The sequence below is a fragment of the Eleutherodactylus coqui genome, chromosome 2 (genome assembly GCF_035609145.1).
Source record: "Eleutherodactylus coqui strain aEleCoq1 chromosome 2, aEleCoq1.hap1, whole genome shotgun sequence".
In the NCBI taxonomy this organism is placed as follows: Eukaryota; Metazoa; Chordata; class Amphibia; order Anura; family Eleutherodactylidae; genus Eleutherodactylus; species Eleutherodactylus coqui.
This window is the reverse complement of record NC_089838.1, coordinates 137,611,996-137,637,872: the sequence shown is the minus strand read 5'-3', so window position 1 is coordinate 137,637,872 and position 25,877 is coordinate 137,611,996. Positions and strand designations below refer to the sequence as shown.

The 25,877-nt window shown below is 44.7% G+C and overlaps 1 protein-coding gene across 1 annotated transcript in view; it reads right to left on the bottom strand.

Annotated features, from left to right (window-relative positions):
- Positions 1–25,877, bottom strand: part of TBC1D15 (TBC1 domain family member 15) — a 106,252-nt gene extending 80,375 nt beyond the window's left edge. Inside the window, exons 1-4 of the mRNA XM_066591644.1 lie at positions 25,768–25,877; positions 11,038–11,136; positions 10,328–10,402; positions 7,371–7,509 (exon numbers count right to left, since the gene is read on the bottom strand). Of these exons, the coding sequence (XP_066447741.1) occupies positions 7,371–7,509; positions 10,328–10,402; positions 11,038–11,136; positions 25,768–25,791 (337 nt within the window). The 5' untranslated portion in view covers positions 25,792–25,877. The remainder of the gene's footprint in view (positions 1–7,370; positions 7,510–10,327; positions 10,403–11,037; positions 11,137–25,767) is intronic.

Here is a 25,877-nt window from a genome sequence, read left to right as displayed (position 1 = left end):
GCAAGTTTATTATTCCGGCGCACAACAGATCAAGGCATAAATTCAACTTAATGCCAGAGGGCAAATGATTACGTCACTTCGATATTACAGAGTTTATACCCATTAACATACATGAGAACAAAGGTTTCAGACCCAGTTTGCTCTAGGGCCCTTAATTAGATCAACTATTACCGCACCAAAAACTTCTTTGATTCCCTTAAAGCATCTACTGAAAAACAATAAAATATAAATATATTAAATATATTTGATAAATATGAGGCCAGCACAACTAAGAATAAACAACTTTTTAGAACCTTCCAGGAAGATGCATAGATGCTTATCTAGATGGACACCAAGTGGTAAAAGCAAGCTGGTTATAGGCAATTGTTTTTAGGCTACATGCATAAATAAGTGATCTCAGCAACTAAAATAAAACAAAACCATTTGATAACTGGGCTAATTAATATCAGGTCAGGAAAAGTATCAAGCACATTTGAATTATTATAGACAAGATGGCTAACTGAAGACATCATGGCTGAACCAACAGGACTCAATTCTCTTGCAATAATTTATAAGGATTGCTATAATCGGTTTACAAAATATATGCCGTTAAGTAAAGGGTTACAGGTATCCAACTTGGGAATTTTCACAGTGGGTGGGTTCTATATGGCAGCATTATAAAAAGTGATAAGTGAAAGAAGAAATTGCAGTACCCAAGGAGTTCAGATACCCCTTCCACTAGTTCTGTGTGCACCAACAGTGAATGTGAGAGGACCTCCTCCTGCCATCCATCTCACCGCGCACATCTACAGTACAATCTGTCTGACCAACATGGTCATTACACGACACAAACCTGGGTTTCCCTTTCTCCACCTACATAAAGGGAACCATTCAGTGGTTTTAACCCAAGAACACTGGGACAGACTACTTACTAACAGGTCTTTCCAAACAGAAATTGGAATTGTCCCATGTCTAACTATACCTCGAAAACCGTCTTTAAGACCTTCCCAAGCTGCGTGTAAATGCCCAAGGCCCTGTCTGGCGCTTGCATGAAGTTCAAAGCACACTCTGAATGAAATAACAGTGCAGCAGGTGGGGTGGGCGGGTTTTTGCTAAAGCCCATGGCCAGAAGAGACGGTCCATGCCCAACCAACGGCCAGGACTGTAGGCATTTGCATGCGGCACGGGTAGGTTTTAAAGAGTTTTTCCATGTATGGTTAGACATGGGACAATTACAAACTTATATTTGTGAAGACCTGTTATTCAGTAGAGTTAAACCACGGACAGGCTCCCTGTAAGTCTAAAAAGAAATCAGTATACCAGACAGCCCGATGCAGAACTATAGAAACACAGACAAGACATGGGATTGTAGCAACTTTATTGTACACTCATCGAAATACACTCTGGCAACACCGTCTATTTTCATACCACGGCAAAAGCCGAAAACACTGACAATCAAGTATCATCTATGATCCTCAGACACTAAATAAATAAATTCACACATGTAACAAAGCTAAGGGTTTTTATGGTTACAGCAGATAAAGTTTATTTTACCAGTAAAGCAATATACTAACATACCGCAGGTATCAAGCTCAGAGAGTTTTCAAGTTGTCCGCCTGCTGTCATAAAATGGGCATCTTCATTGTTGGATAGTCCGAGGATAATAAACTGGCCTGGAGCGTGTGCCCAGTGGACACTATTAAACATCGTCATCTTAAAAGGCAACTAAACTTTATGTCAAAAACTGGCAAAAGTAAAAGTCCCATTACAGTTCACTAGAGAAATTAGTAACATAGTAAAAAGAAAAGAAAAGTCTGCGTGTAAGAGGTTTAACCCTTTAGTGATCAAGCGCCATAATTACACAGCGCTTGGTGCTTGGGTTTAAACCTGCGCTATAGTAAATATACGGCATGTGTTTAAAGCTCCTGACAGTCAAGCATCTACTTCAACAGCCAAGAGTAGAGACACTTCCGTTCTTGATGTTTTACCCCTTCCATGCCACAATCAAAAGCGATTGCAGCATGGGAGTTGGTGATGGGGGAGGAAGCTCGCCCTGTTACCCATCGGCACCCTGCAATGTAATAACAAGATTCCGATTGGTTACCATGACAACAAGAGGCCCGAAAAAGTTCTCCGTGTCTGCCAGGTATCTCAGACTGAGGCTGGTTTCACACAGGCGATCATTTTAAACAATTGTAAATGTGATGGAAACCATGTGAAACCGGCCTTAGGCCATTCTCACACAGGCTTTTTTTTTTTACTTAAAATGCCTGCTAAAACCGCTGCACTGAGCTTCTATTGATTTCAATGGGACTTTTCAGACGAGCGTTTTAGCGAAGCGTTTCTAACGCGTACTAAATGGAATGCTGTATGTTCTATTTTCATGCGTTCAGCATGTTTTTTGTTTTTTTTTAAGGTACCCCTTCACCCACTGCAATCACACTGTCAAACACGTTTAAAAACGCCACGTTTAAGAACATAGCATTTTTACAAAACGACTGTGTGAGAGCAGCCTTAACCCCTTAGTGACCAAGCCTGTTTATGCCTTAATGACCAGGCCAAATTTTGCAAATCTGACACATGTCACTTTAACATGGAAAAAGACCAGAAAGGTTTTGCATATCCAAGCGATTCTGACACTGTTTTTTTGCCACATGTTGTACTTCATTTAGGTGGAAAAAAAAGACCGCTAGAATTTGTGTTTATTTATTAAAAGCGCCAAAATTGGGAAAATTTTGAAAAAATCGTCATTTTTTCACATTTCCAACTGCAATATCTCAAATATGTGCAAACATAATATAGAAATTTTTGCTAAGATTTATATTTTCATCCGTTTACTTTATTTTGGGTGCACATTGGAAAAACTTTCGTTTTTTTTTTAACCATTTAGGAGACGTACAAATGTAACATTACTTTTCAGCATTTTGAGGAACACTGTTTTCCTACACCAATCCAAGATTGGAAAGGCTCATAGGAGTCAAAATGATAGATACCCCCACAAGTGACCCCATTTTAAAAACTACACCCTTTAACGTATTCACTGAGGGGTGTCATGAGTATTTTAACCCCACAGTTTTTTTTCAGGAGTCAATGCAATTTAGAAGAGAAAAACAAAAATTTCATATTTTTGCAAATATGTCATTTTAAAGACAGGACTTTTTTCTATAGTACACATGAAAATTAGGATTTGCACCCCAGAATGGATACCCCCGTTTGTCCCGTGCACAGAAACATACCCATTGTGGCCCTATTCTTACGTTTGGATGCACAATGGGGCCCAAAATGAAAGGAGCAATCGGTGGCTTTCGGAACAGAAATTTTGCTTGAAGGAGATTTAGGCCCCATTGCCCACTTGTAGAGCCATTGAGTGACCAAAACTATGGAGAACGCCCACAAGCGACCCCATTTTGAAAAGTAGACCCCTTAACGAATTTATCTAGGGGTACGATGACTTCTTTGACTTCACAGTTTTTGAATGAATCTAAGCCAAGCCGAAGGAAAAAAATTACAATTTTCATTTTTTTGGTAATTCTGTCATTTTAAAAGCAGTTTTTTTGTACAGCACATATATGAATGAAGACTTGCACCCCAAAATGGATACCCCTGTTTCTCCCGTGCTCAGAAACATACCCATTGTGGCCCTAATCATATGTCTGGATGCACAATGGGGCCCAAAATGAAAGGAGCAAGCAGTGGCTTTCGGAACAGACATTTTGCTTGAAGGAGATTTAGTCCCCATTGCCCACTTGTAGAGCCATTGAGTGACCAAAACGATGGAGAACCCCCACAAGTGACCCTATTTTGAAAAGTAGACCCCCTAACGAATTTATCTAGGGGTATGATGACTTTTTTGACTTCACAGTTTTGAATGAATCTAAGCCAAGCAAAAGGAAAAAATTATGATTTTCATTTTTTTGCCAATTGTGTCAATTTAAAAACTGTTTTTTTTGTACAGTGTACATAGGAATGAAGACTTTCACCCCAAAATGGATACCCCTATTTGTCCCGTGTTCAGAAACATACCCATTGTGGCCCTAATCTACTTAAAGGAAACATAGCTAGGCCTATAATGGAAGGAGCACCCGTTGAATTTCAGGGTAGAGCCATTGAGCGTCCAAAACGATAGAGAACCCCCACAAATGACCCCATTTTAAAAACTAGACCCCTTAACAAATTCATCTAGGGGTGTACTGCGTATTTTGACCCCAAAGTATTTGAATGAATCTAAGCAAAGCAAAAGGAAAAAATTACGATTTTCATTTGTTTGGCAATTTTGTCAATTTAAAAACTGTTTTTTTTTTACAGTGTACATAGGAATGAAGACTTTCACCCCAAAATGGATACCCCTGTTTGTCCCGTGTTCAGAAACATACCCATTGTGGCCCTAATCTACTTACAGGACACATGGCTAGGCCCATAATGGAGGGAATGCCGCTGGATTTCAGGGCAGAACTGAATAAATTCCAGGCCCCATTGCCCACTTATACGGAAAAAAATTTGACTTCCTAAAAATAATCCCCCCCCCCCCCCCCCGCCATCCCCTTTTTTTGGCATTCCCTAAATATTAGGTAAAGGTAATAATATAAACTGCGTTTTATGTCCGAAGACAGGGGTAATTACGGAGGCTGGTTGGGTTGGGCACATGGGGCAAGAAAACCGGGTATCCCCCCCCTCCTCGCATGTATTTTGGGGGGTATTTCGTAACCTCAGCGGTGGGGATGGGGTGTAGAAAGTTGCGCTGTGAGGCTTTGTAATTTTGCTGAGGTGCGGCGGTCTCACAGAGAAGGCGCTCAACAAGCTGCTCCTGGAACTGCAGGAAGACGAACGTTCCAGGGGGTTCTTGTAAATTACGGATTACAGGTAGTGGTCTGAATAACGCCGGGCTCACGTAGCCGTAGGCGGAATCTGCTTGCGGAGGCCCGCAGCGTATTCCAGCTGTGAGCCCGGCTGTGACCCTGCGTACGGTTGCGTAATGTACTGCGCATAACTGCCTACTCACGCAGGCGGTTTTTTGTTTGCATTTCCCGTGCCGTCGCTTAGAGATGACCCGGGTACCCGCAGCCCGTACACAATGTGTTTGCATATGGGGTGCGGGTATATCCGCGGTCATAGAGCACAAAGGGCTCTAGGTCGCAGATATTCGTGGTAAAATATAGCATGCTGTGTTCTGTTTCTGCGAGTGGATTACGTAATTCCGACCCGCTAATTGGAGGGAATTGTGTAATCCAATGCATGCGATTGATCCGTGGATTACCGCTGATCAAGCGCATGCAGAACCTGTAATTCCTCTCTGGTCATGTGTGACCGGCCTAATGTTAGATCGCTACTTTATCATGTGACCGGGGACCGCTCAGCGAGGCCGCCGGTCACTGCTCCAAGCACTCAGCGACCATTGGTCGCTGGGAGCAAGGAGATTTAAAATTTCCTGGGCTTCCCGGCTCCTGCGAATGTGTCCGGCATTTTGCCGGCGGGTGCATGCGCAGCAGCTGGAAGGGTCCATGGAGGATAATCGCATCTGGATTCAAATGCGGAAGCCTCCAAGAAGATGTTTCATCTTCCCCAACCGATCGCATCGGTGAGGGGAAATGAAACTGCCACTTTTTAAAGAACTTTTACGTGATCGCCATTATGCATTGGATAACGGCGATCACGTGACCAGTAACCGCATACCGCGGCTCCCCGTGACATCTCCAGGCTCTTGGCTACCTTTTGTAGCCAGCAGCAGGGAGATTTTATATTTCTTGGGCAATATTTCACTTTTGCGCATGCGTCCGCCACCATGCTGACGGGCGCATGCGCCGAAGCTGGGGTAAGATCCGCGGATCAACATCCCACCAGGGAACAAATCCGGGACCTTGGGTACGTAATTTCATCCCCCCTTACCGATACGATCCATAAGGGGAGATGAAACCTTAACTTTTTAAACTTTTTTTTACTTTTAACTTTTTTTTTTTTTTTTTACTTTTTAACTTTATATGATCACCGTTATCTGATGGATAACGGTGATCATATGACTGGAAACCGCATACAGCGGTCCCCAGTCATATCTCCCTATCTGTGACAGCCGGGTGCAGGGAGATTTTGAATTTGCCGGGCTCGCCGGCTTTTGCGCATGCGCGCCGCATCGGCACATCGCAGAAGCCAGCGGGGGTCCCGACACCGGCCGGAGGACATCGGCGGACCTGAGGTGAGTATTTTCACCTCCCCTCATGGATCCGATCCATGAGGGGAGGTGAAACTTTTCTTTTTTTACACTTTTTTTCACTTTTCCGCGATCGTCGTTATCCATTGTATAACGGCGATCGCGGTACCGGGGACCGCTCACCGCAGTCCCCGCTGACATCTCCTGCCTCCCGGCTACCTACAGGAGCCGGGAGCCAGGAGATTTTAAGTCTCCCGCGCCGCCGGGCCTTCTGCGCATGCGGCTGACGTAATGCCGCCTGGCGCGCATGCACAGAAGGACGGCTACGGCGCCCGGAGCATCGGGACAGCGGGGAGTCGTGCGGCAGACCTCGGTGAGTAATTTTTTAGCTGCTCCGATGGATCCGATCCATCAGAGCAGCTGAATCTTTAACTTTTATTGCACTTTTATTTACTTTTTTGCGATCGGCGCTATCCATTGCATAGCGCCGATCGCAATGTCGGGGGGGGCTCCGAACAGCCCGGGATGACAGCTCCATGCTGTCAGCTACCTGCGGACACCAACAGCATGGAGCTGTCACGTCCACAGCCCGAGGGGCATTATTCTCTGCAGGACACATGTTTTTACGTCCTCAGAAAATAAGGCCCACTTCGGGAGGACGTAAAAACACTATGGGCTGGTCGTTAAGGGGTTAATGATGACCTTGCCTCTGGCAGTGTCTGATTGACTGAGCATATGCATAATATACTGCATTACAGAAGTAATGCATGTGCTATACTAGCGATCAAACAACTGCATCTTCAACTCCCCTTGAGAACAAAAAAAGTGTCAAAAGAAGATTCAGTAAAAAAATTTTTTAAATAAAATCTCACAATTATAAAATTTAAAAAATAAATAAAAATTACTCCTACCTCCCAAAAATTTGAAAAAAAAAAGGGGTTCACCCAAAATAGCACCAATAAAACTACAGCTTGTCCCACAAAACATAAGTCATTATATAGCTCTTTTGATGAAAAGCATATGGCTCATTACAAGAGAGCTCTGATAACCAAGACTAATGGGCCACGTTCCCATGTGATCATCACATGACCAGCGCAGGTTCTCAGTCCCAGGATGTAAACCATGGCGCTTCTCATTTAGTGACTGTAAACAGACACAGATACACAAAAACATTTTACAAAACTGCATAACTTTGCATAATAAAAGAAACTTGAACACGCCTTTGCAGTAGAAAAATGTAAATACAGACCTCCATTCGTAAATTGCCTCTTCTTGAAAGAAACTGCATTAATCATATCCCATTCTGCTTCGTAACTGTTTTGATGTTCAGGACCACCGTTATTTCGCTCTTTCGGAGACTGATTCCACTCCACAACCGAACTGGAGTCCTTAGGTAAAAATGAAGGTGAATAGATGAGAACATTTAAAGGAGATAGCTTAAATACAATAAAGCATCACATTGGCTGCCGAAGTACGCATGCAGTTTAGTTCGATCGCTAAATGACATCACCAAGCGGAGTTCTTTAAAGGGTAATGTATAAACACAAAATGATCAAACTTTGAAAGAAATGTCATTCATTGATATAAAACTTCTTGTTTTCTATGGATCACTTTTCAGCTATGCTGTATAGACTGACAAAATGTGCAACTTCATCTAATAACTCTCTGCAACACAATCTTTGTAACTGATAAGCAGATAGGTGGCTTATAGGAACTTTAGTGCTGAATTCAAATATGATCTACGTTTTTTTCTACCATGTAAGGTTTTCCAATTATGGGGAATATTGTAATCCAATGGTCATTGTATTGTATTTTTTAGAAATATGCCTGTACAATTAATCCAGTCGGCTCGCCATTACCCTTGCTTAATAAAAAGAACAAAAGTGATTGTGTAACTATTCCGCAATCACTGTTACACACTGCGTGCTGACTGAACACTATAAGGGTAGGTTTATGTAACACATAGGGTAGGTTTCCACGTGACAAACGCTGTGGATCATTCACCAGTAAGTTGTAATTAATGAACTGCGTTTTTACAGGTCATTGGTTAGACTAAATAAAAGAATCAAAATCATAAAACAAAAATACTCATTTGGTATCGCTGCATCCGTAAAAGTCTGATGCATTATTTACCCCGCGCGGTGAACGCCGTCCAAAAAAAAAAAATAAAAACGCCAGAAATCAGCTTTTTTTGGTCATTCTGTCTCAAAGAAAAAAAAATGCAAGAAACGGTGATCAAAAAGTCGTATGTATTCCAAAATGGTACTATTGCAAACTACAGGATGTTCTGCAAGAAATGAGCCCTCGCACAACTACGTGGACAGAAAAATTAAAAAGTTATTGCGCAAAGAAGATGGCGGCAGAAAATAATTGAAAAAAAAATTAAATGTCTTTGAAAAGAAATAAAAGTAGTACATAAAAAAAAACTACATCAATTTGGTATTGTAGTAATCGTACTGACCCATAGAATAAAGTTATCATGTCATTTTTGTTGCAATTTGTACCCCGTAGAAACAAGATGCACTGAAAGATGATGAATTTTTTTTCCATTTTACTCCACCTAGAACTTTTTTAAAGTTTTTTTGTACACTATATGGCACATTAAATAGCACCATTGAAAAATACAACTCGTCCCACAAAAACAAGCCCTCATACAGCGACGTCGATGGATCAATAAAGGAGTTGCGATTTTTTTTAAAACAAAAAAAAAAAATGCTTGGTGATTAAATGTTAAAAAAAACTTGAAAATGAGGCCTGCTGCTATTATTCAGTTTTACCAGTGTAATCAGCAGGTTTTCATTTTACAGAAATATATTATTCTGTTACGAAACTTTTTTAAAAATTATACAGAGTTGAGTTCCCGCGTGCATGTTGGCCCATTTTCTGCTCTGAATTGTGAATAGAGAAACAGAAATGTATGTTTCTGTGATGAATTCCATTTTCCTAGGTTTCTTTTCAGTTTTTTTTTTTTAACTTGTACCGCTATTTTCACAGTAAAAAAAAAAAAAAGTTAAGTTAACGGAACAGAAATAGACAAAAAGACTAAAAATCCCACTGAAAGCAACGGGACCAGTCACTGAAACAGTTATTTTAATTTCTATCCACAAAGAAAAAGAAGAGTGGAAAATGGGCAGAGATACATGGTGCACATGTGAATGCAGCCTTTACAACAGCTCTTGTACTGTTAGGAGCCTAGAAGAGGCAACGCTGCAAAACTATACGCAGAGTAGAGTCTGTGTATACTCCATTGATGGTGTTCAGTAAATGTATGCACTTTAACCACTGTAAGCCTTTTCATGGAGGTGGTGACAAATGGCCAACAGTGGCATCTGTCACCCCCAGCATATAAAGTCATCCTCAAAAAGAGTATCTGATAAATGGATGCAGTTGTAGCCTATGGATGACAAATGCCACAGTTGGGCATGTGCATAACACATCCATCACACATAGGCCATAAATGATCTTTAACAGATACACCATAAAAGGTAATTTCTCATTCACTTGATGGATGCCATACAGTGCCATTCATTACGCATAGACCATTGTGGTATACATGTAATACACACTTTTTTTTAAGTGATGCATCGGGCTGGAATAGTGCAATCTGCAGCTCTATTTCATCCCCCCCCAAAAAGTATCCCTAATGGATACTAAAATACTGCACTGAACATTTGTTCGTTTCAATGGGGCCTCCCAAATTTAGCGCAGAGTTTTTAACGCTGCTTACTATGCCACCGGGAGGGGGGAAAAATGTGAGGTCATCAGCTTGCCTCCGTTGTTATTGCACAAAATATGCTGTAAAAATGCGGGCAAACGCTCACAAAAATGCTGTTTCCTCTCAAAAAAAATGCAGCGCTTTTGGAGGTACAACTACAAGTGTCCTGTGCTGACTGGAAAGAGTTTTGTGAACTGTGTAAGGCTGTCAGTGCTGAGCTTCATGGGATTGTTCCCAGCAAGAGAAACCAAGTAATCTTGTACATATGATGCCTTTTAGTGGCTAACAAAAATACATGATGTTCTAGCGAACTTTCCAACCTCTCAGGGTTCTTCCTCAAGCATAAGGCATTATGCCTTAGGAGAAGACCCTAAGTAGGTTGGAAAGCTTGCTAGAACATCATGTATTTTTACTGGCCATTAAAAGGCATCATATCTACACATCTTCTGAGCTTCAAGCACAGCATGAACCTCTTTGTACAAATCACATACCTTTACAGCACAGAGTATATTTGAGGAGTCCAAAGTTTCTTCAAGAGGTCTCCAATCAACAATGACTTCCATATCCTTTAAGTCAAAACACAAGCGAACAACGAGAATAGGTTAAATTCATTCACAGAAAAGATGTCCTTTTTTATTGTCATTTCCCCCATATCTAGACATGCAGCCTCCTAACATTCTGTACAATTAGATTTGTGTTGCAGAAAAAAAAGAGCATTACGCACATATATAAACCAAAAAACTGCAGTTCTTCCAGTACAAAACAATCTCCTGAGGCTCACTGCTCTCTACGGCGCGGCGCCAGCTGCTACCTGCAATCGTTCCTATAATGTATACTTTTGCACATACATCGTTTGGCTTGGGATCAAATGCATCTAGTCTCACAAACTGAACGACAGTCCCCTTGTAGATGCCATGCACTTATAAGTTCACTTACCCATCTGCATTTCCACATATACACATAACGAATGCATCATGCTAATAAATTCCGTCCTTATAAAGCCACTTAACCCAATCCACATCAGCGGAGTATAATAATGTAACGCGAGGTACACGCAGCCATCTTGTATGTTCAGTGATGCCCATTATTCACTTCTAGCCATTTCAGTTATAAACAGGTAGATTAAAGCTGAACCCTAGTCGTAGGATGGAGTGTGGAGCCTGCAAATAGCATATTCTACCTCACACTGATAACATAATACCTTTTCTACAACACGCAGAGTTCCTGGAATTAAGCTGTCTTGATCTTCTAATTTCCCACATGAAGAATGTATGAAGACCCCTTCCTGGTCATAGACCACCTGCAATGCAAAATACAGAAGGTTAGAGGAGGAGAAGAGCGGAATCATGTATTTTAGGCTCTAGTCACACTACTGTCATGGCTTTCATGGTTAACCCCATAGTGGAGGCGGCTATGATTCCAGACTTGCTTAAAAAATAAATATATATATTTTTTTTTTATTGAAAGTTTTACATTAGAATGGGTTGTCCAAGAACTGTAAGCAAGATTTATTCAGGCCTTAACATTACCACAAACATCTTTGTAACGAGCTTACTGTTAAATACAGGGTGATCACAGTTAGGCCAGGCTCATGTATTACACATGCAATGTACGCTCCCGTACTATGCGGTAAATCACACAGGATATTCTATCTCGCCACGTACTACGCGTGATAAAGTCCTATTGTTCTCTAATGGGGAGTATGAAAACGCCGTACATACATAATTACATTGCGTATGTGCAGAGTTTTTATGCAGTGTTGCTAAGAGACAATAGGAAGGAAAGTAAATTGAAAAAAAAGAAGCCACGAAGCCAATGCATGGCAGCGTGCGCGAGATCTGCTACTTTTTACCATATGTTCATGTGAACCCGGTATTAAAGGGGTTTTCCAGTGAAATACCATTATTAATGGCCTATTCTCAACTGATCGGTGCCCATTGTCACAATACACAGGAGTTGGCGTGAGAGCAGAGACCCCTGCGTAGTGGTCAGCACAGCACCAATTGATTAAATGACAGCTGTGCCTGCAATTACAAGCATCGGCCACTACACTGGGGTTGGAGCACCCCACGTATTGGCGCCCTATCGGCTGATTGGTCAGGGTCCCAAGCGGTGGACCCCAGCTGATCTACTATTGAGGATCTATCCTGAAGAGGAGTCATCAATAAGACTTTCTCTGGAAAAGCCCTTTAAAATATCCCTATTTAGAGATGCTTAGACAGACATTTACTGAGTGTAAGCGAACCAAACTTGGTAACAATACTATTCAGGACATGCAGAAGCGATTCAGGTGGGGATGGAAAAAAAATCACAGGGGTCATTGTCAGACAGGTTGTACTGCACAGTTCTTTCTCCCCAAGAATGGGCTTTGCTGATAAATCTGTTTTACCAGACTACCAATAATGCTGCAAGAGCACTAAAAGGAAGTTCTGCAAATCGGCCAAATGCAAAGAGGCCCAATGATACCAAGTGCACTGAGAAGAATGGTGGCCGAATGCAAAGAAACAGGAAGTTTGGGAGTCTGACCTGGAAGAAGACGGAAACCAATCTCTCAACCACAAACAGAAGACCGTGCTACAGCGGTTGCTGAAGGGGTCTATGGGAAATCCACAAGGGACAAGCAGTGCACATGCTGTTTCCAGACAATTACACATGGCCCAGTCAACAGTGCTGAAATACTACGTAAAGTGTTCTCTTTTCTCCCCCTATCAAAAACATCAAACACAAGTTTCATGTACAGCCTTAAAATGTGTTTTTCCCATGTCTTAAAATTACATGCCTCACAGCACCACACTGCCCCCTGGTAGTGAAATTTTGAACTAATAAGTTTCCTTTTCACATGCATTGCTTCTGCATGTCCTGGATAGTAATATTAGCAAGTTTGCTTCAATTACGCACCGTAGATGCCTCTTCAGACATCTTTGAATGAGAATTAAAATATCACCCTGCCACCCTGCAATGCCTGGGAAAACTATCGGAACAGCTCACCGTCAGCGATACAGTTGCGGACATACACAGTGACTCGCCAAGACTCACGGGGTATTAGTGTATCTTGACGCCACCAGGATTTCTTGGTGGAGTCAAGCTTGATGGGGGAAGGTGGTAGACATGTCCCCTAATGCTGATTGGCCGCATAGTTTCCTGGGCTGCAGGTCCTGGCAGCCCAGTAACATTCACCATAAAGCTGCATTCATGTAACATAGAGGCAGAGGACATGGCTCTACCAGTAGCGGGCCATCTACCGGTGCTAGCGCCCTGTCCGCCACCGCTGGCGCAGTAGCCTCTCCCCCGTCTGTGTTTATGCGCAGAGCGTAGTCGAGGGGGGACACACTGACATCCAGTGGCCCCAGACTGCAGGCTGCCACTGTGGGGAGAAAAACAGCGCCGCAGGACACTGACTGACATGCCTTCCCCGCACACAGGTGTAGGACACCAGGGAGGCAACTGCAGCGGGGGACTGTCATTCATATGCAGCGCCCAAAGACAGCAGGGAGGGCGGAGGGCGGAGGGCAGAGCGCCAGGGGGTGTACAAGTGGGAGCCGGGTACCTGATGTTACAGTGCTACAGATCTACGACAGGCCCTTTACACAGGCATCGACTGTAGCTCCTTCTAGCACCTTCAGCTGGGTGTGTGAGAGGGGCGTTCCTCCTGTCAAACCCCTAGCTTCCGGTGGCGTTAAGATTCACGGATTGTGTATATGAGCTCAGCACAAGTTTGGCAATTCTGACAGCAGGGTACGTGGCCATCATGTACATCCCAAGAACAACACGTTTCTAACAGTAACCTATTACAAATAGGTTTATAAAAATATTATCTTATGTCCTTTTTATCATACATCAGCTTTATGATCTGCTTCTGAAGAATAAGAGAATATTCATGCTGTGTTTGTATTGCCGTTTGGGTCTGGACGGTGAAGCTGCATGTGTATACCCACTGAAGGTGGAGAGGATCATCGCTGGAGCTCAGACATGCAGCAGGATTCAGATAGCAAGTCACATTTATATATTGTTTCTTATAAAAACATTAACCCCTTCTTGCCCCATAATATACATGTACATCACGGTAGGGAACGGGCTTCGGCAAAATGGTGTACAGCATGCAGATAAGGCAGGCTCAGGAGTTGAGCCCCCCAGCATCCACAGCAGGCGCCAGCTGTAACTGACAGCCAGGATCCTGCTGCAACAGGGGGAATCAGAGAAAACAGCGGTCCCTGTAGTTAAAGGAAGTTGGTCACCTAGTTTTTGTGCTATAAACCGAATATACTGTACAATGTTACGTGGAATCCATAAATAACTATTTCTGTCCAGCGTGGCTCCACAGTCCAGGTATTAGCCTGTGCCATATGCAAGTTAGCATTGGACAATCCACTGCTGCCTTCAGTCTGGACTCTCTCACCGGTGTTTGAAAAACAGTGCCCCTTGTTTTTACCCATCATGACGTCTCCAGCTCTGCCCACTGAAATTGTCATGTGTCCCACCATCAAGTGCTTCTGCCACCCTAACGACAGCACACGTGTGTGACGTCCATCCTGGCCGAGGACTGCCAACAGCGCATGCACTGTTGGCAGTGCGGCGCAGTGATGATGGAATGAGTAACATCTCTAGCATGTGAAGCTGGAGGGCCCAGACCAAAGACAGTAGTGGACAACCCATCGGACGGCAATTTGTGAAGGGACAATGGGTTGCCATAGCAACTAATTGCCAGTCAATGTCCTCTGGGTCTGCTATGACATGGACCGAACTATGACAAAGTTTGCTCGTGCAGCCCATTTATACAGGCAGATCAATTGTTCGCTTGCAAATCATTCTTCACATTCACTGGGACAGTGACCGGCAACAACTGAATGATTAGTATTTAAACTGAATGAACCAACAATCATTTTCATGGTTGCATGAAATGAAGGATGAATGATAAGCAAATGAATTATCATTGTTTGATCGCTGGCTGCGTTTACACTGAATGATTAGAGTTCGAATGTGAGCGATCCAGCGTTTTTTTTTTAACAATAATCGTTCTGTGTAAACGCACCCAAATAGTAAACTATACAGTAATGCACTGCAGTAGAGAGGTACTGCGGTGTATTATCTGAACAATCATAGGATTACAGGTTCAGGTCTCCTACAGGGACATAAAGGTAAAAAAACTAATTTAAAAAAAAAACAAACAAAACATGATTAGCACTGTCCCATTCACAACAACCCATACACTTTTTTTTTAATACCACATGGCAAATGCCATTTATGAAAAAGATCTTGTCGGGAAAATATCCTTAGTATGTTAACAGGACTGTCAGAGGTAAAGTGGGTTAATGTGAATCTGGCATCTTAAGGTGATTTATTACACTGGTCATTCATGGGTTAATACAACTATAAGTCTGAAACTCTTAAAGCAGCGGTGCCTGAGCTATTCTTGGTGGTGGTGGAGTTTGATCATTCCCTAGAGACCATATTTAGACATTGTATCAGCACTCAAGATAACGGATTCATTCGTAATGCGCCATTTAGACGGAACAATTACCTTTCAGAAAATCCTTCAAGTGAGCGAAACTGAATAATTGTTCAGTTTATACGAAGACATGCGAATGTACGGCGAACAAGAATCGTGAAGCTCTCGCTAGTTGTTCAGTTTTAGCCGGCATAAAAATCATTGCTGTCTCGAAGACTTGTTGGACAGTTTAAACGCTGAACGCTCAATATTTCACATAATATTTCACACTGAACGACTGGTGCGTGATAACTGTGTGATACTCAACGACCATCCGGCGGTTTATACAGGCTAAATGAGCGCAGACGAGCCGGTGATCACATCACCAGCTTGTCCACCAAAGAGCGTGATGAGATTCTCAGCCCATTTAAAAGGGGTTTAGTGTTAGACTTTTGTAGGATTCGTTACTTTCTACAGCAATAGGCTGCATTCCCACGAACGTATATCGGCTCGGTTTTCACCCCGAGCCGATATACGTTGTCCTCATGTGCGGGGGGGGGGGGGGGGGATGGGGGTGCCTCCTCTCCGCCCCTCTGCACTATTTGCAATGGGGAGAGGCAGAACGGGGCACACACACACACAAAAGCCCTCACTGACTGACTCGCCACTAATTCTCCAACTTCCCGATGTCGTAGACACATGAAATTTGGCACAAGCATAGATTATGTCCAAAATAGGAAAAGTTAATGGGTCCCAACTCGATTATTCAAGTCTAGCGCAAAAGAACTAGCGTCCAAGTTTTACGTACAGAATCTAATTCTACAACTTCCCGATGTCATAGAAACTTGAAATTTGGCACGGGCATTGATTATTATGTCATAAATAGGAAAAGCTTATGGGTCCCAACTCGATTATTCAATTCTAAGCGCAAAAGAATTAGCGGCCAAATTTTACGTACGTAATCGAATTCTCTCACTTCCTGCTGTCATTTTATATAAAGGAAATGTCGCATGGTTACCTCCACGTGGTGTTTCCTGGGTAACGCAGAGAACTATGCAAAATGGTGAACATATGTTTTTCCTCAGTATCTCTAAAGTAACCACGACTTTATAAGATTTTCCGTGTGAACACCAGATAAACACCAGTACCAAATTAACTCGGGCGAAGCCGGGTATATCAGCTAGTGTTATATAAAACTAACAATGGCCTGGGCTCGTTAGAAGGAGCAGAGCCGACTTCCAACAAATAAGGTCTCTTGCTCTTTCTCCGATGATCATCATTCGTTAATTTGCACACTTAAGTATACAGATGCTGGTAGCTTTACTGCTATTCTAAAGTTAACCCCTTGAGTGGCACGCCCGGAAAATTTCCGGGACGAGCTCCACTGCTCATAGCAACATAGCCCGGAAGATTTCCGGGCTCTATATCACTATGTATCACTATGGGAGCTGCAGAGCACAATGCCACAAGCTGTGGCAGTGTGCTCTGCCTGCACAGTCCCACAGAGAACAAAGCAAGGGCTTTGAAAAACCAGCAGAAGATATTGCCGACATGTCGGCAATGTCCTGCTTTGTTTACAGGTTGCCATAGAGACCATCGGCTTGTCAGTAGCAAGCCGATGGTCTCTGTGGCAGGGAGAGCTGGTTGTTAGCTGTCAGAGGACAGCTAGGTACTAGCTCTTACAGCAGAGATCAGAGAAAACCTCCGATCTCTGCTGTGTTAACCCTTTACATGCTGCAGTCTATGTGACTGCAGCATGTAAAGGGCTGTCACTGCAGCATGTAAAGGGCTGTCACCATCGGACCCCTGGAATGTGATCAGGGGTCCTGATGGGTCCCTGTGGAAGTCCCCTAAAGGGACAAAAAAAAAATAAAAAAATTTTAAAAAATTAAAAAAAAAAAAGTTAAAAAATTATTAAAAAAATAAAAAAAACACTTGTCTCCCTTTACTTTGTAAAAAATCAAAAATACAATCACACATGTGCTATCCATGTGCGTCGTAATGACCCAGAGAAGGAAGTTAATACATTATTTAACCCCTTAATGACATGGCCCCTTTTTTCTTTTTGCCCCATTTCTTTTTTTCCTCCCCCGTTTAAAAAATCACAACTTGTCCCGCAAAAAACAAGCCCTTATATGGCCATGTCAATGGAAAAATGAAAAAGTTATGGCTCTTGAGACGCAACTGCAAAACTAGTTGAAATTCAATGATTAGACCATTTTAAAAAACCTGCCCTGGTGGGCACGACAGGGTGGTAGGAAACCTGCCACTCAAGGGGTTAAAGGAGTACTGCGACAGTAGCCCCTGAGAAATGGGCCGAGGAGCCTTGTAATACAGCAGTAAGGCTGGATTTCAATGTCAGAGTGAGGCTGGTTTCACACGGTAGAGAAAACCACGTGAGATTTGTGCGTTGCGAAAGCACAGATATGAACCCCATTGTTTTGAATAGGTTGATACACATGTGCGATTTTTACCTGCATGGCACCGCGATGCTATGTAGGAAAAAGACTGCAGCATGTCCTATCTTTTTACCATGATTCCCATAGTTTTAAATGGGGCTGGTGGCAGCAGTGCTGGCCTGTTGAAAGCAATGGAAGAATATCACAATCCCCTGCTGCGGCTGTGACGGCCACGTCGGGGGATTACTTCAGCCCCGCAAGGATGCAAGCCTGCTTGCATGTGAAAACCCCTCGCATCTAGGGGTTTCCACATGCTTTCAATGGTGCCGGCCCTGATGAAAACAATGGGAGAACTCCACGACCCCCTGCTGCGGCTATGACAGGGAATCGCTCTCGCCCGTGTGAAACTAGCCTAAGGAATGTGCCCCTGGGATCTGTCTACTACTCCTATGCCCTTCACTAGAACCACATCTCACTCCCCAGCCTCCCGGACACCATGATAGCGTGTCCTCCCCTCTGCCCTAGCATCAGCTCTGCCCATAAGAGAAGAGCCACTATCAGAATTGTGCTTGACGGAAATGGTGAATTAAAAGAGTTGCCCAGGATTTTGGACATCTTTCTATTGATGACCTAACCTCAGGATAATTCACCAATAGATAATCGGCAGGGGGTCCGCCTCTTGGGATCCCGGTTAATCAACTGATTATCAATGTGGTCAGAGCTGGAAGCAGAAAGTGCTGTCAACATTGCAACGACCCGGTTTGGTACGGCGGGCAGAGCCCTTATTGAATTCAATAGGAGCTGTGCCTGCACTTTGGGCAGCACAATCTGCTTCTGATGCTGCCTCATTGGCAGGGATCCAGAGTGACGGACCCTCCGCAGATCACCTATTGATGACTAATCCCGAGGATGGATCAGTAATGGAAAAAATGCTTAAAGTCCCAGATAACCCCTTTAATCTATTTAATTTACTTGATCGGCCCTGTTCCAGAGCCAATTGAAAAAACACGACATTTTCCATTTTTTGTCACACAGTTCCTGGCACACGGTACAACCTGCGTTATGGAGCCAGTATTGCTATTCAGGAACTTTGAATGAAAACTAAGGTCCTATAAATGCCCCATAGTCTCCTGAGGGGCGCCCAATCAGCGGTAGTCAATTAAACACTATATAAAGAACTAAAAACATCCTGAGAAATACTAACATGATGCATTCATTAATTAGATTTAAGTCATAAAAGGCCCAAAATAAGACATTTAGAGTCACATGCACAACGGAAATCAGTTCTGTTCTACTTTTTCATAGAAAGGTTTGGCATATTGCCTTGTCTGCAGGGTGTGTATGTACTAGGAATTGTCACGGACACGAAAGAGAAGACTGAAAGACACAGTAAGGCCTCCCTCACACACGGCGTTTTATACAGCGTTTAGCGCTGCCTTTTCAGCCCAGTGCTAAACGCTGTACAACACTCCCATTCATTTCAATGGGGCTGCTCACACAGGGCTGAAAACACAGCGCCTTCCAACGCTGCGCTTTGACAGCGATGCATGTTCTATTTTTGGCCGTTTTCAGCCCTGCGTCGCCCATTGAAATGAATGGGCAGCGGTTTTAGCACTGCTGAAAACGCGGCAACACTTGGTGCCGCGTTTTTGGCAGCGTTAACCGCTCGCCGATTTTCGGGGTGAGGGCTTGCAATAGAAGCCCTCACCCCGAAAATCAGTCCCTGCTAGGTAGAGAAAGAAAAGAAAGTAATACTCACCTAGCCGCTGCAGTCCGGATCGCGGCCGCTGCTCTCTGCCGCTGATCCAGGCTTCCTCTGCACTCAGAAGTCTATTGACGGAGGCCAGGTTTGAGAACCCCGGCTCCGGCAATAGAGTGCTGTGATTGGTTGTCGGCGCCCAATCACAGCCCTTCATTGACTGTCTCAGCCAATCAGCGCCGGCAAGCTCTGATTGGCTGAGACAGTCAATGAAGGGCTGTGATTGGGCATCGAGCAAGCGCCGACAACCAATCACAGCACTCTATTGCCGGCAATAGACTTCTGAGTGCAGAGGGAGCCCGGATCAGCGGCAGAGAGCAGCGGCCGCGACCCGGACTGCAGCGGCTAGTGAGTATTTAGTTTTTTTTTCTTTTCAGCATTCTTGGCTGCGTTTTCAGCCGAGCTGAAAACGCAGCCAAAACGCTGGCATAAAGTATGCCAGCGCTGCTGAAACGGGGCGGAATCTGCAGTAAACGCAGCGTTGCAAAACGCTGCGTTTCTGCAAACGCCCTGTGTGAGGGAGGCCTTAGGCTAGGAAAAAAACTAGAGTTTGTAGATCTAACTAAGAAAACATTTTCAATATCTGGGGATCAAAAATCCTTACACTATTATTAAAACGGCAATGAATTAAAAATGATTCCTTCATGTAAAGCAGCCTGCTGATCGGGGGCTGTACAGCTCTGCATCGTTGGCGGGGGGGGGGGGGGGGGAGAGAGATAAGCACACGCAGAAGAAACCCCTACATTTTGGAACAAAAATAGCCCATGGTGATAACCGCCAGCCATGACTGCACCGAGCACAGTAAGAAGTGGCTACCTTTTTTTTAAAATAAGCTTTTATTTTATTGCTGCATTCAAAGACGTCAACATTTTTCTTTCTTGCCAACAGTGCTGTTGATGGGATTTTTTGGGCAGGACAAGTACTATTTAATGGTACTATTGGTAGATCCATACGACTTTTTTGATCGCTTTCTGTTCTATTTTTGTAAGGGCAAATATAACAAAAATGGCTAATTTTGCCAGTTTTTTTATTTTTCCGCACAGCATGCATCGTAAGGGTTAAATAACATTTTAACTTTTATGCGTGGGTCATTACGAACACGGCAATACCAGATTTGTTATGGTTATTTATTTCTTTTTTCATGGTAAAAGGGGGGAACATGGGGGTTGTGTCGTTTTTATTTTTTTAAATACTTTTTAAAGTTTCATTTTTGTCTCACTAGGGAACTTGAGTTTCACTCCACTTGATCGTTCTTATAATACACTGTTATACTTCAGTATAGCAGTGTATTATATTGCCTATGAAACTCAGCCCCGCTAGCGGGCAGACCCAGCAGTCATATTCAAGTCTGCAGGTGCCATAGCAACCCATCAGGACCCTGCAATCACATTGTGGGAGTCTGATGGGTGACAGGGAGTTCCCTCCTTCTATCAGCTATTTATATGCTGCTGTAACATTGACTACTGCATGTAAAGAGTTAAACAAGCAGTGATCGGCAGTTTCTCCAGTCCCCGCTATTTGAACAAGTGCCAGGCTATCATATGACAGCCAAGCGCCAGTTCCCTCTGGCACGGGAGAGCCGTGCCAGGCTTCTGATGCAGTATTGTAAAAAGGCACCTGCATCAGAATAAGGCTCCTTAACGGCCGAAATACAAAGGTGATCATGAGGGGGTTAAATGGAGTAGAAGAACATTAACTCGATCACCACTCCATTCAAACAGGGAACACAGGCCCCCTTTACGACGATCACCAGGGTACCAGCAGTGAAGCCCCCAGCGAGCACACTTACCTACCCAGTGTATAGGCGATATGGGGTACAGACATAGTGATCTGGGCCCCCGTGCCCAGCTCCACGGACCTAACAACTGCTGCCATTTATTACATAGAAACATAGAATTAGTGCAGCAGAGTCTGTAGATTACAGGGTTGTCATTGATCATAAACTGATAAGTGCTTGGCAACATGTCAGAGAGCCGCTAGATGTCCAGGACCCGATATGGTGGAGTGCCAGTAACCGGGAGCAGTACCCTGTGAGAGTTACACCAACAACACAAACCGTTGGACATCATGTGGTTGACAGACGAAGTATTGCCCCCTCTGTGTGGGCACATGACTAGCCAAAACACACGGATAGTGGCCACAACTGACCCCTGTGGACTCCAGAAGAGATCACTGCATCCTGTAAAGGTTATTGTGTGGTGGGCACTGCCCGCTGCCACATCACTGCCCCATCTTCTTCACTTACACCATCAATACCAAGCGTTACGGGACAATAGTCACAGAATTCGTGAACCAGCTGGATGATGAGGAGCTGCAGAAAGTTACTTCCATGAAGGCTGGGCGACCGGCCAGACATCCAACCAGAGCATGGTGAAAAGTCACCCTTTCGTTGGGGATATGATCCTCTCTAAGGGTCTGTCCGCCGAGATCACTGGATCTTACACCTTGTGGGGCCACTCAAAGGGAGCCCATTACCTCTGTACAGCATCATAAACCAAGTTGTGGTGCTGTTGTGGTAGAGGACAGGGAGCCAGCTGAGGTATATATTTATACTCGCCCTCTCTGTGGTTCCCTCTGAAGGTCACATGGCACACAGAAATCTCAGATTGCCAAGTGTGCGCTCTCCCATAGACTTGAAGAGTCGGACTTTGTCTTCAGTGGCGGACAGGGCCGGAACCAGGAAGCAGGCGAGTAATAATAAATATTTTCCGGGGTCCCCGTTACCCCCTAACAGCACCACAACTTAGTTTCCGTTGCTATAGAGGTGACAGGTTCCCTTTAGTGCTCACCAATAAACCCCGCACCACTCAACAGATGTAAGCTTGCCACAATTACTGTCGTTGAAAGTTGGCTGCCACATGCTGACACGCAGTTCTGGGTTCAGAGGTCAATGGTGGCCACTTACAACACCATCTGTGATGACCGTTCACTAAGGTAGGTGTCAGTATTCACTTGTCAGACATCACCATCCTGAACACAGATATTGTGATACTACCAGATTGCACGTGGGGTGAACCTGGGACAGACTTTGCACGCGGCGGCACCAGTCGTACTCCCTGTAGCAGTCTGCATATAGACATGTGCCGCCACCTCCCGCCAGGGGACTGACTGCTCCATGGACTACACCGATAGGGATCAACTGCACCAATATAACATATGTGTGCCAGCGGAATCTAAAATGTCTGTATAGAAGAAAACTAAGATGTCCTATTCTATAAACAATGGGGGAAAAAAACTGGACAAGCCCTTTAAAAGATGGCGATTGGCAGGCAAGGATTCCAATAACGGCATGACAAGACTATTGCTAGCCACCGGCTACCTGTTTGAATCCTAAAAAATTAGAACGCACCCTCTGAAGGCAACTGTATTATACATTTCACAGAGTACGGTATAAGACCAGGGCCCTACGAGGCATCGCTGGGTGACCCTACACACTTCAGTCTGGGATGCCCAACGGCTCCCTGAACTGGCTAGTCTTGAAGGTTTTGGTGGTTGACAATGTAAGGTTATCCGATGTATACCGCTGGTTCTTTTTTATAGCGAATGCAGAACAACTCTGGGACTTCCAAGCGGAGTCAGAACTTCCACACAATCCATCCTATAACATCTATCCGCCTCACAAAGCTAGAACTAACTTATAGAACAAGCAAACGTGCGGCAATGAAGAATAACCCACTTCTAGACCTGGCAATTCAGACAGCTTGGCCGGGCTCATGGCCGGTCTACAACACCTTCCAACTAAAGAACAGGGAAAACCACTATCGCCAACCAAAGACTAAAAGGGGGACTTAGGACTGATCGTGGAAGAGCTCTGGCAGGATACTACTGGTACAATCCCTTAGTGAAGAGCAAGGGTTGCCCATACTTCTTAGTGCATAGAACACCGCCTTACTCATTAGAACATTGGCTTACGAGACTCAACCCTATATATAACTGGCGCTAGACACCTACTACATATATTATGGTCCTGCCTAAACGTGATTCGCTTCTGGACCTATGTATACCACCTCACTATTGCTACAACACCCCATGTATGTATTCTTGGGTAGGCAGAGGACTTAGCCATCCACAAACCACTAGAAGTGACGGCAGAAGCCCAACAATGGCTGCAGGAAGGTCCTCCTACACAAGACCTACTGAGAAGAGATCCAATGGCTTCCAGCCATGGAGAACTGCATATCTGAAACATGTGGGGATATGTGTTGAATCGGGCCTGACAGGCCTAGACTATCCCTGCTGGCTTTACCAGGATATAGGATTCGTCGTTGTTGCTTACTGAGACGGCTGTTGACCTGTGGATGGGCATGATGTGAGAGAAGAGCAGGTTGTGTGGACCCTGCCCAGCGGCTCGTCCTTGTTGGCTTCTAACTTTTGGGAAAAGCTCTCTAGATACAAGACTTAAAACTGCATACTCCCCTATTCTGATGGCTCCCCGTCCATCGCTGCAACCGCTCAGAACCAAGCGGTCACATGCCTGTTCAGCCAATCACAGGCTTTGGTGACCATGAAACAATCACTGCTGAAGCCTGTGATTGGCTGAGAAGTCACATAATAAACTGCACACGGTTGGCCGCTGTTTCTTCTGGGTTTCCGAGCAGCAGGTATCGGGGCTGCAATGCTGGATGGGAAGTTGCCCGAAATATCCACTTTTTCTTAATTTCTCACCATTTTGGGCATGTAAAAATTGCTTTTTAAAGTCTTGGAAACCCCCTTTTAGATTTGTGCAGGGGTACCTTAAGAAGACAGCCCTGACATAGCCACAGGTGCGAGAAGCTATTGTACAAATCAGGCCTTCATGTTAAACATATTTAACCCTTTCCGATCCACTGTCTGACAGCTAAAGACATTATGATTTAAGGCTGTACAGCTTCGATGTTGGGAGACGTCCGTCGGGGTTCTCTTACTGTATATTGCCAGCCTCTCTGCTGTCGGAGCCTATCCAACGTGTCACCTCATGCAGTACTGGCTTTAGCCAGCAGATAGCGTCGTTGTAGAACAGCAGAAAAAGAGTAAGCCCCCTAGGAAAACCAGGATACAAATTGGATGGGAAAGAGTTAAAGGGAGTCTGTCACCTACTTATGGGATGACAGTAGGTGACTGCTGAGCCTGTAGGTGTTATACCTACCTCCCCCTGGCATCAGGACTGAGAGGAATGCATTGAGCGGTGTGCCAAGTAGTCCTTCTGCTCTCATTTTAGATTGGTTGCACTACTTAGCGGCATCGCTCATTGCATTGAATGGCTTAGCCGCAGAGCTCGAGAGCCAATTAGAGCAGGCACTTCCTGGAGGCGGGATTTTAGAAACACCTGACAAGGAAGCGCTGGCTGAAGACTAGAAACAAGTGTGGCGGAGCGGACAGCCCGTTAGGTGATGTATTGGTTTTTAATGCCGCTAGGGTTTACTTTCAGGGTAGGGCTTATATTTCAAACCACCCTAAAAATTCCAGCAAAAGAACACTACAAAAATCGCAATGAAAAAAAACGCAGCGATATCGCACAGAGCATAGTTACAATTTTCTTCTGGCGATATCGCTGTCCCCGTGTGAGAGACCCAGGCTTAGTTTATAGTGCTTAAGGTAGGGGGCTGGCTCTTTAAGAATTGGACAACTTAGGAAATCCTAAAATCCTACAGTTTTGCCACTTGCTGTTCTGTGGAGAAAACTCCCCAGCCGTCATACTTAGGCAGCAATGCAATGAAAGGTGAAACTTCTATATAGATAACACAACAGGTGAGGTCACAGCTCACCTCCTCCCCTGCACATTAGGCTGCTTCAGATCTGTATTCGAAGGTTCCGTCGTAGATCCTAAGATGGAGCTGTTCGGACGGGGGACTCCCCTTCCCTGCTCCCCGAATGGAGCAGAAAACGGAAACCCCCGCCGCAGCCTGACATCTGGAGCCGTCCTACACGAGGCAGCGCCCCCTACAGGCCATGGCGCTGCTGGAGAGGACATGTTTGTGGAGGCGCACCTAAACTGTACTAACTAGAGCAGAAGTGGTCTCTGAAGCCCCCCAATGCCACATGTGTGCCGCACTGCCAGTCTGGGCACTGCAGGCCATACCCCTGCACAACTGATGCCCTGCAGACACTGAACCACCCATAAAGCCTGGCACACACCACTGCACAGAGGGCACTAGACTGGCACAATGCTGGCTATACAGTAGAAGAACAGCCTGCACTGTCCGGCAGAGAGAAGCCCTGACAACCAGGACACAGCCATGTGTGAGCGAGGACTGCTGCACGGGCACACCTGACTGGACGTCTCTATGGCGCCAGTGGACAGACACAACAGTGCAGCTCTGCCCAGTGTTACTATGGAAGCAGCCACTACCGCGGCCCGTTCTCCGTTACCTTTCCGGTGACAGGGGCCGCCATCTTGCCTACGAGTGTTTACGATGACGTCGCACTCCTCACGTGCCCAGACAAACCGCTTCCGCCGCTGCGCATGCGCGGTGATGCCT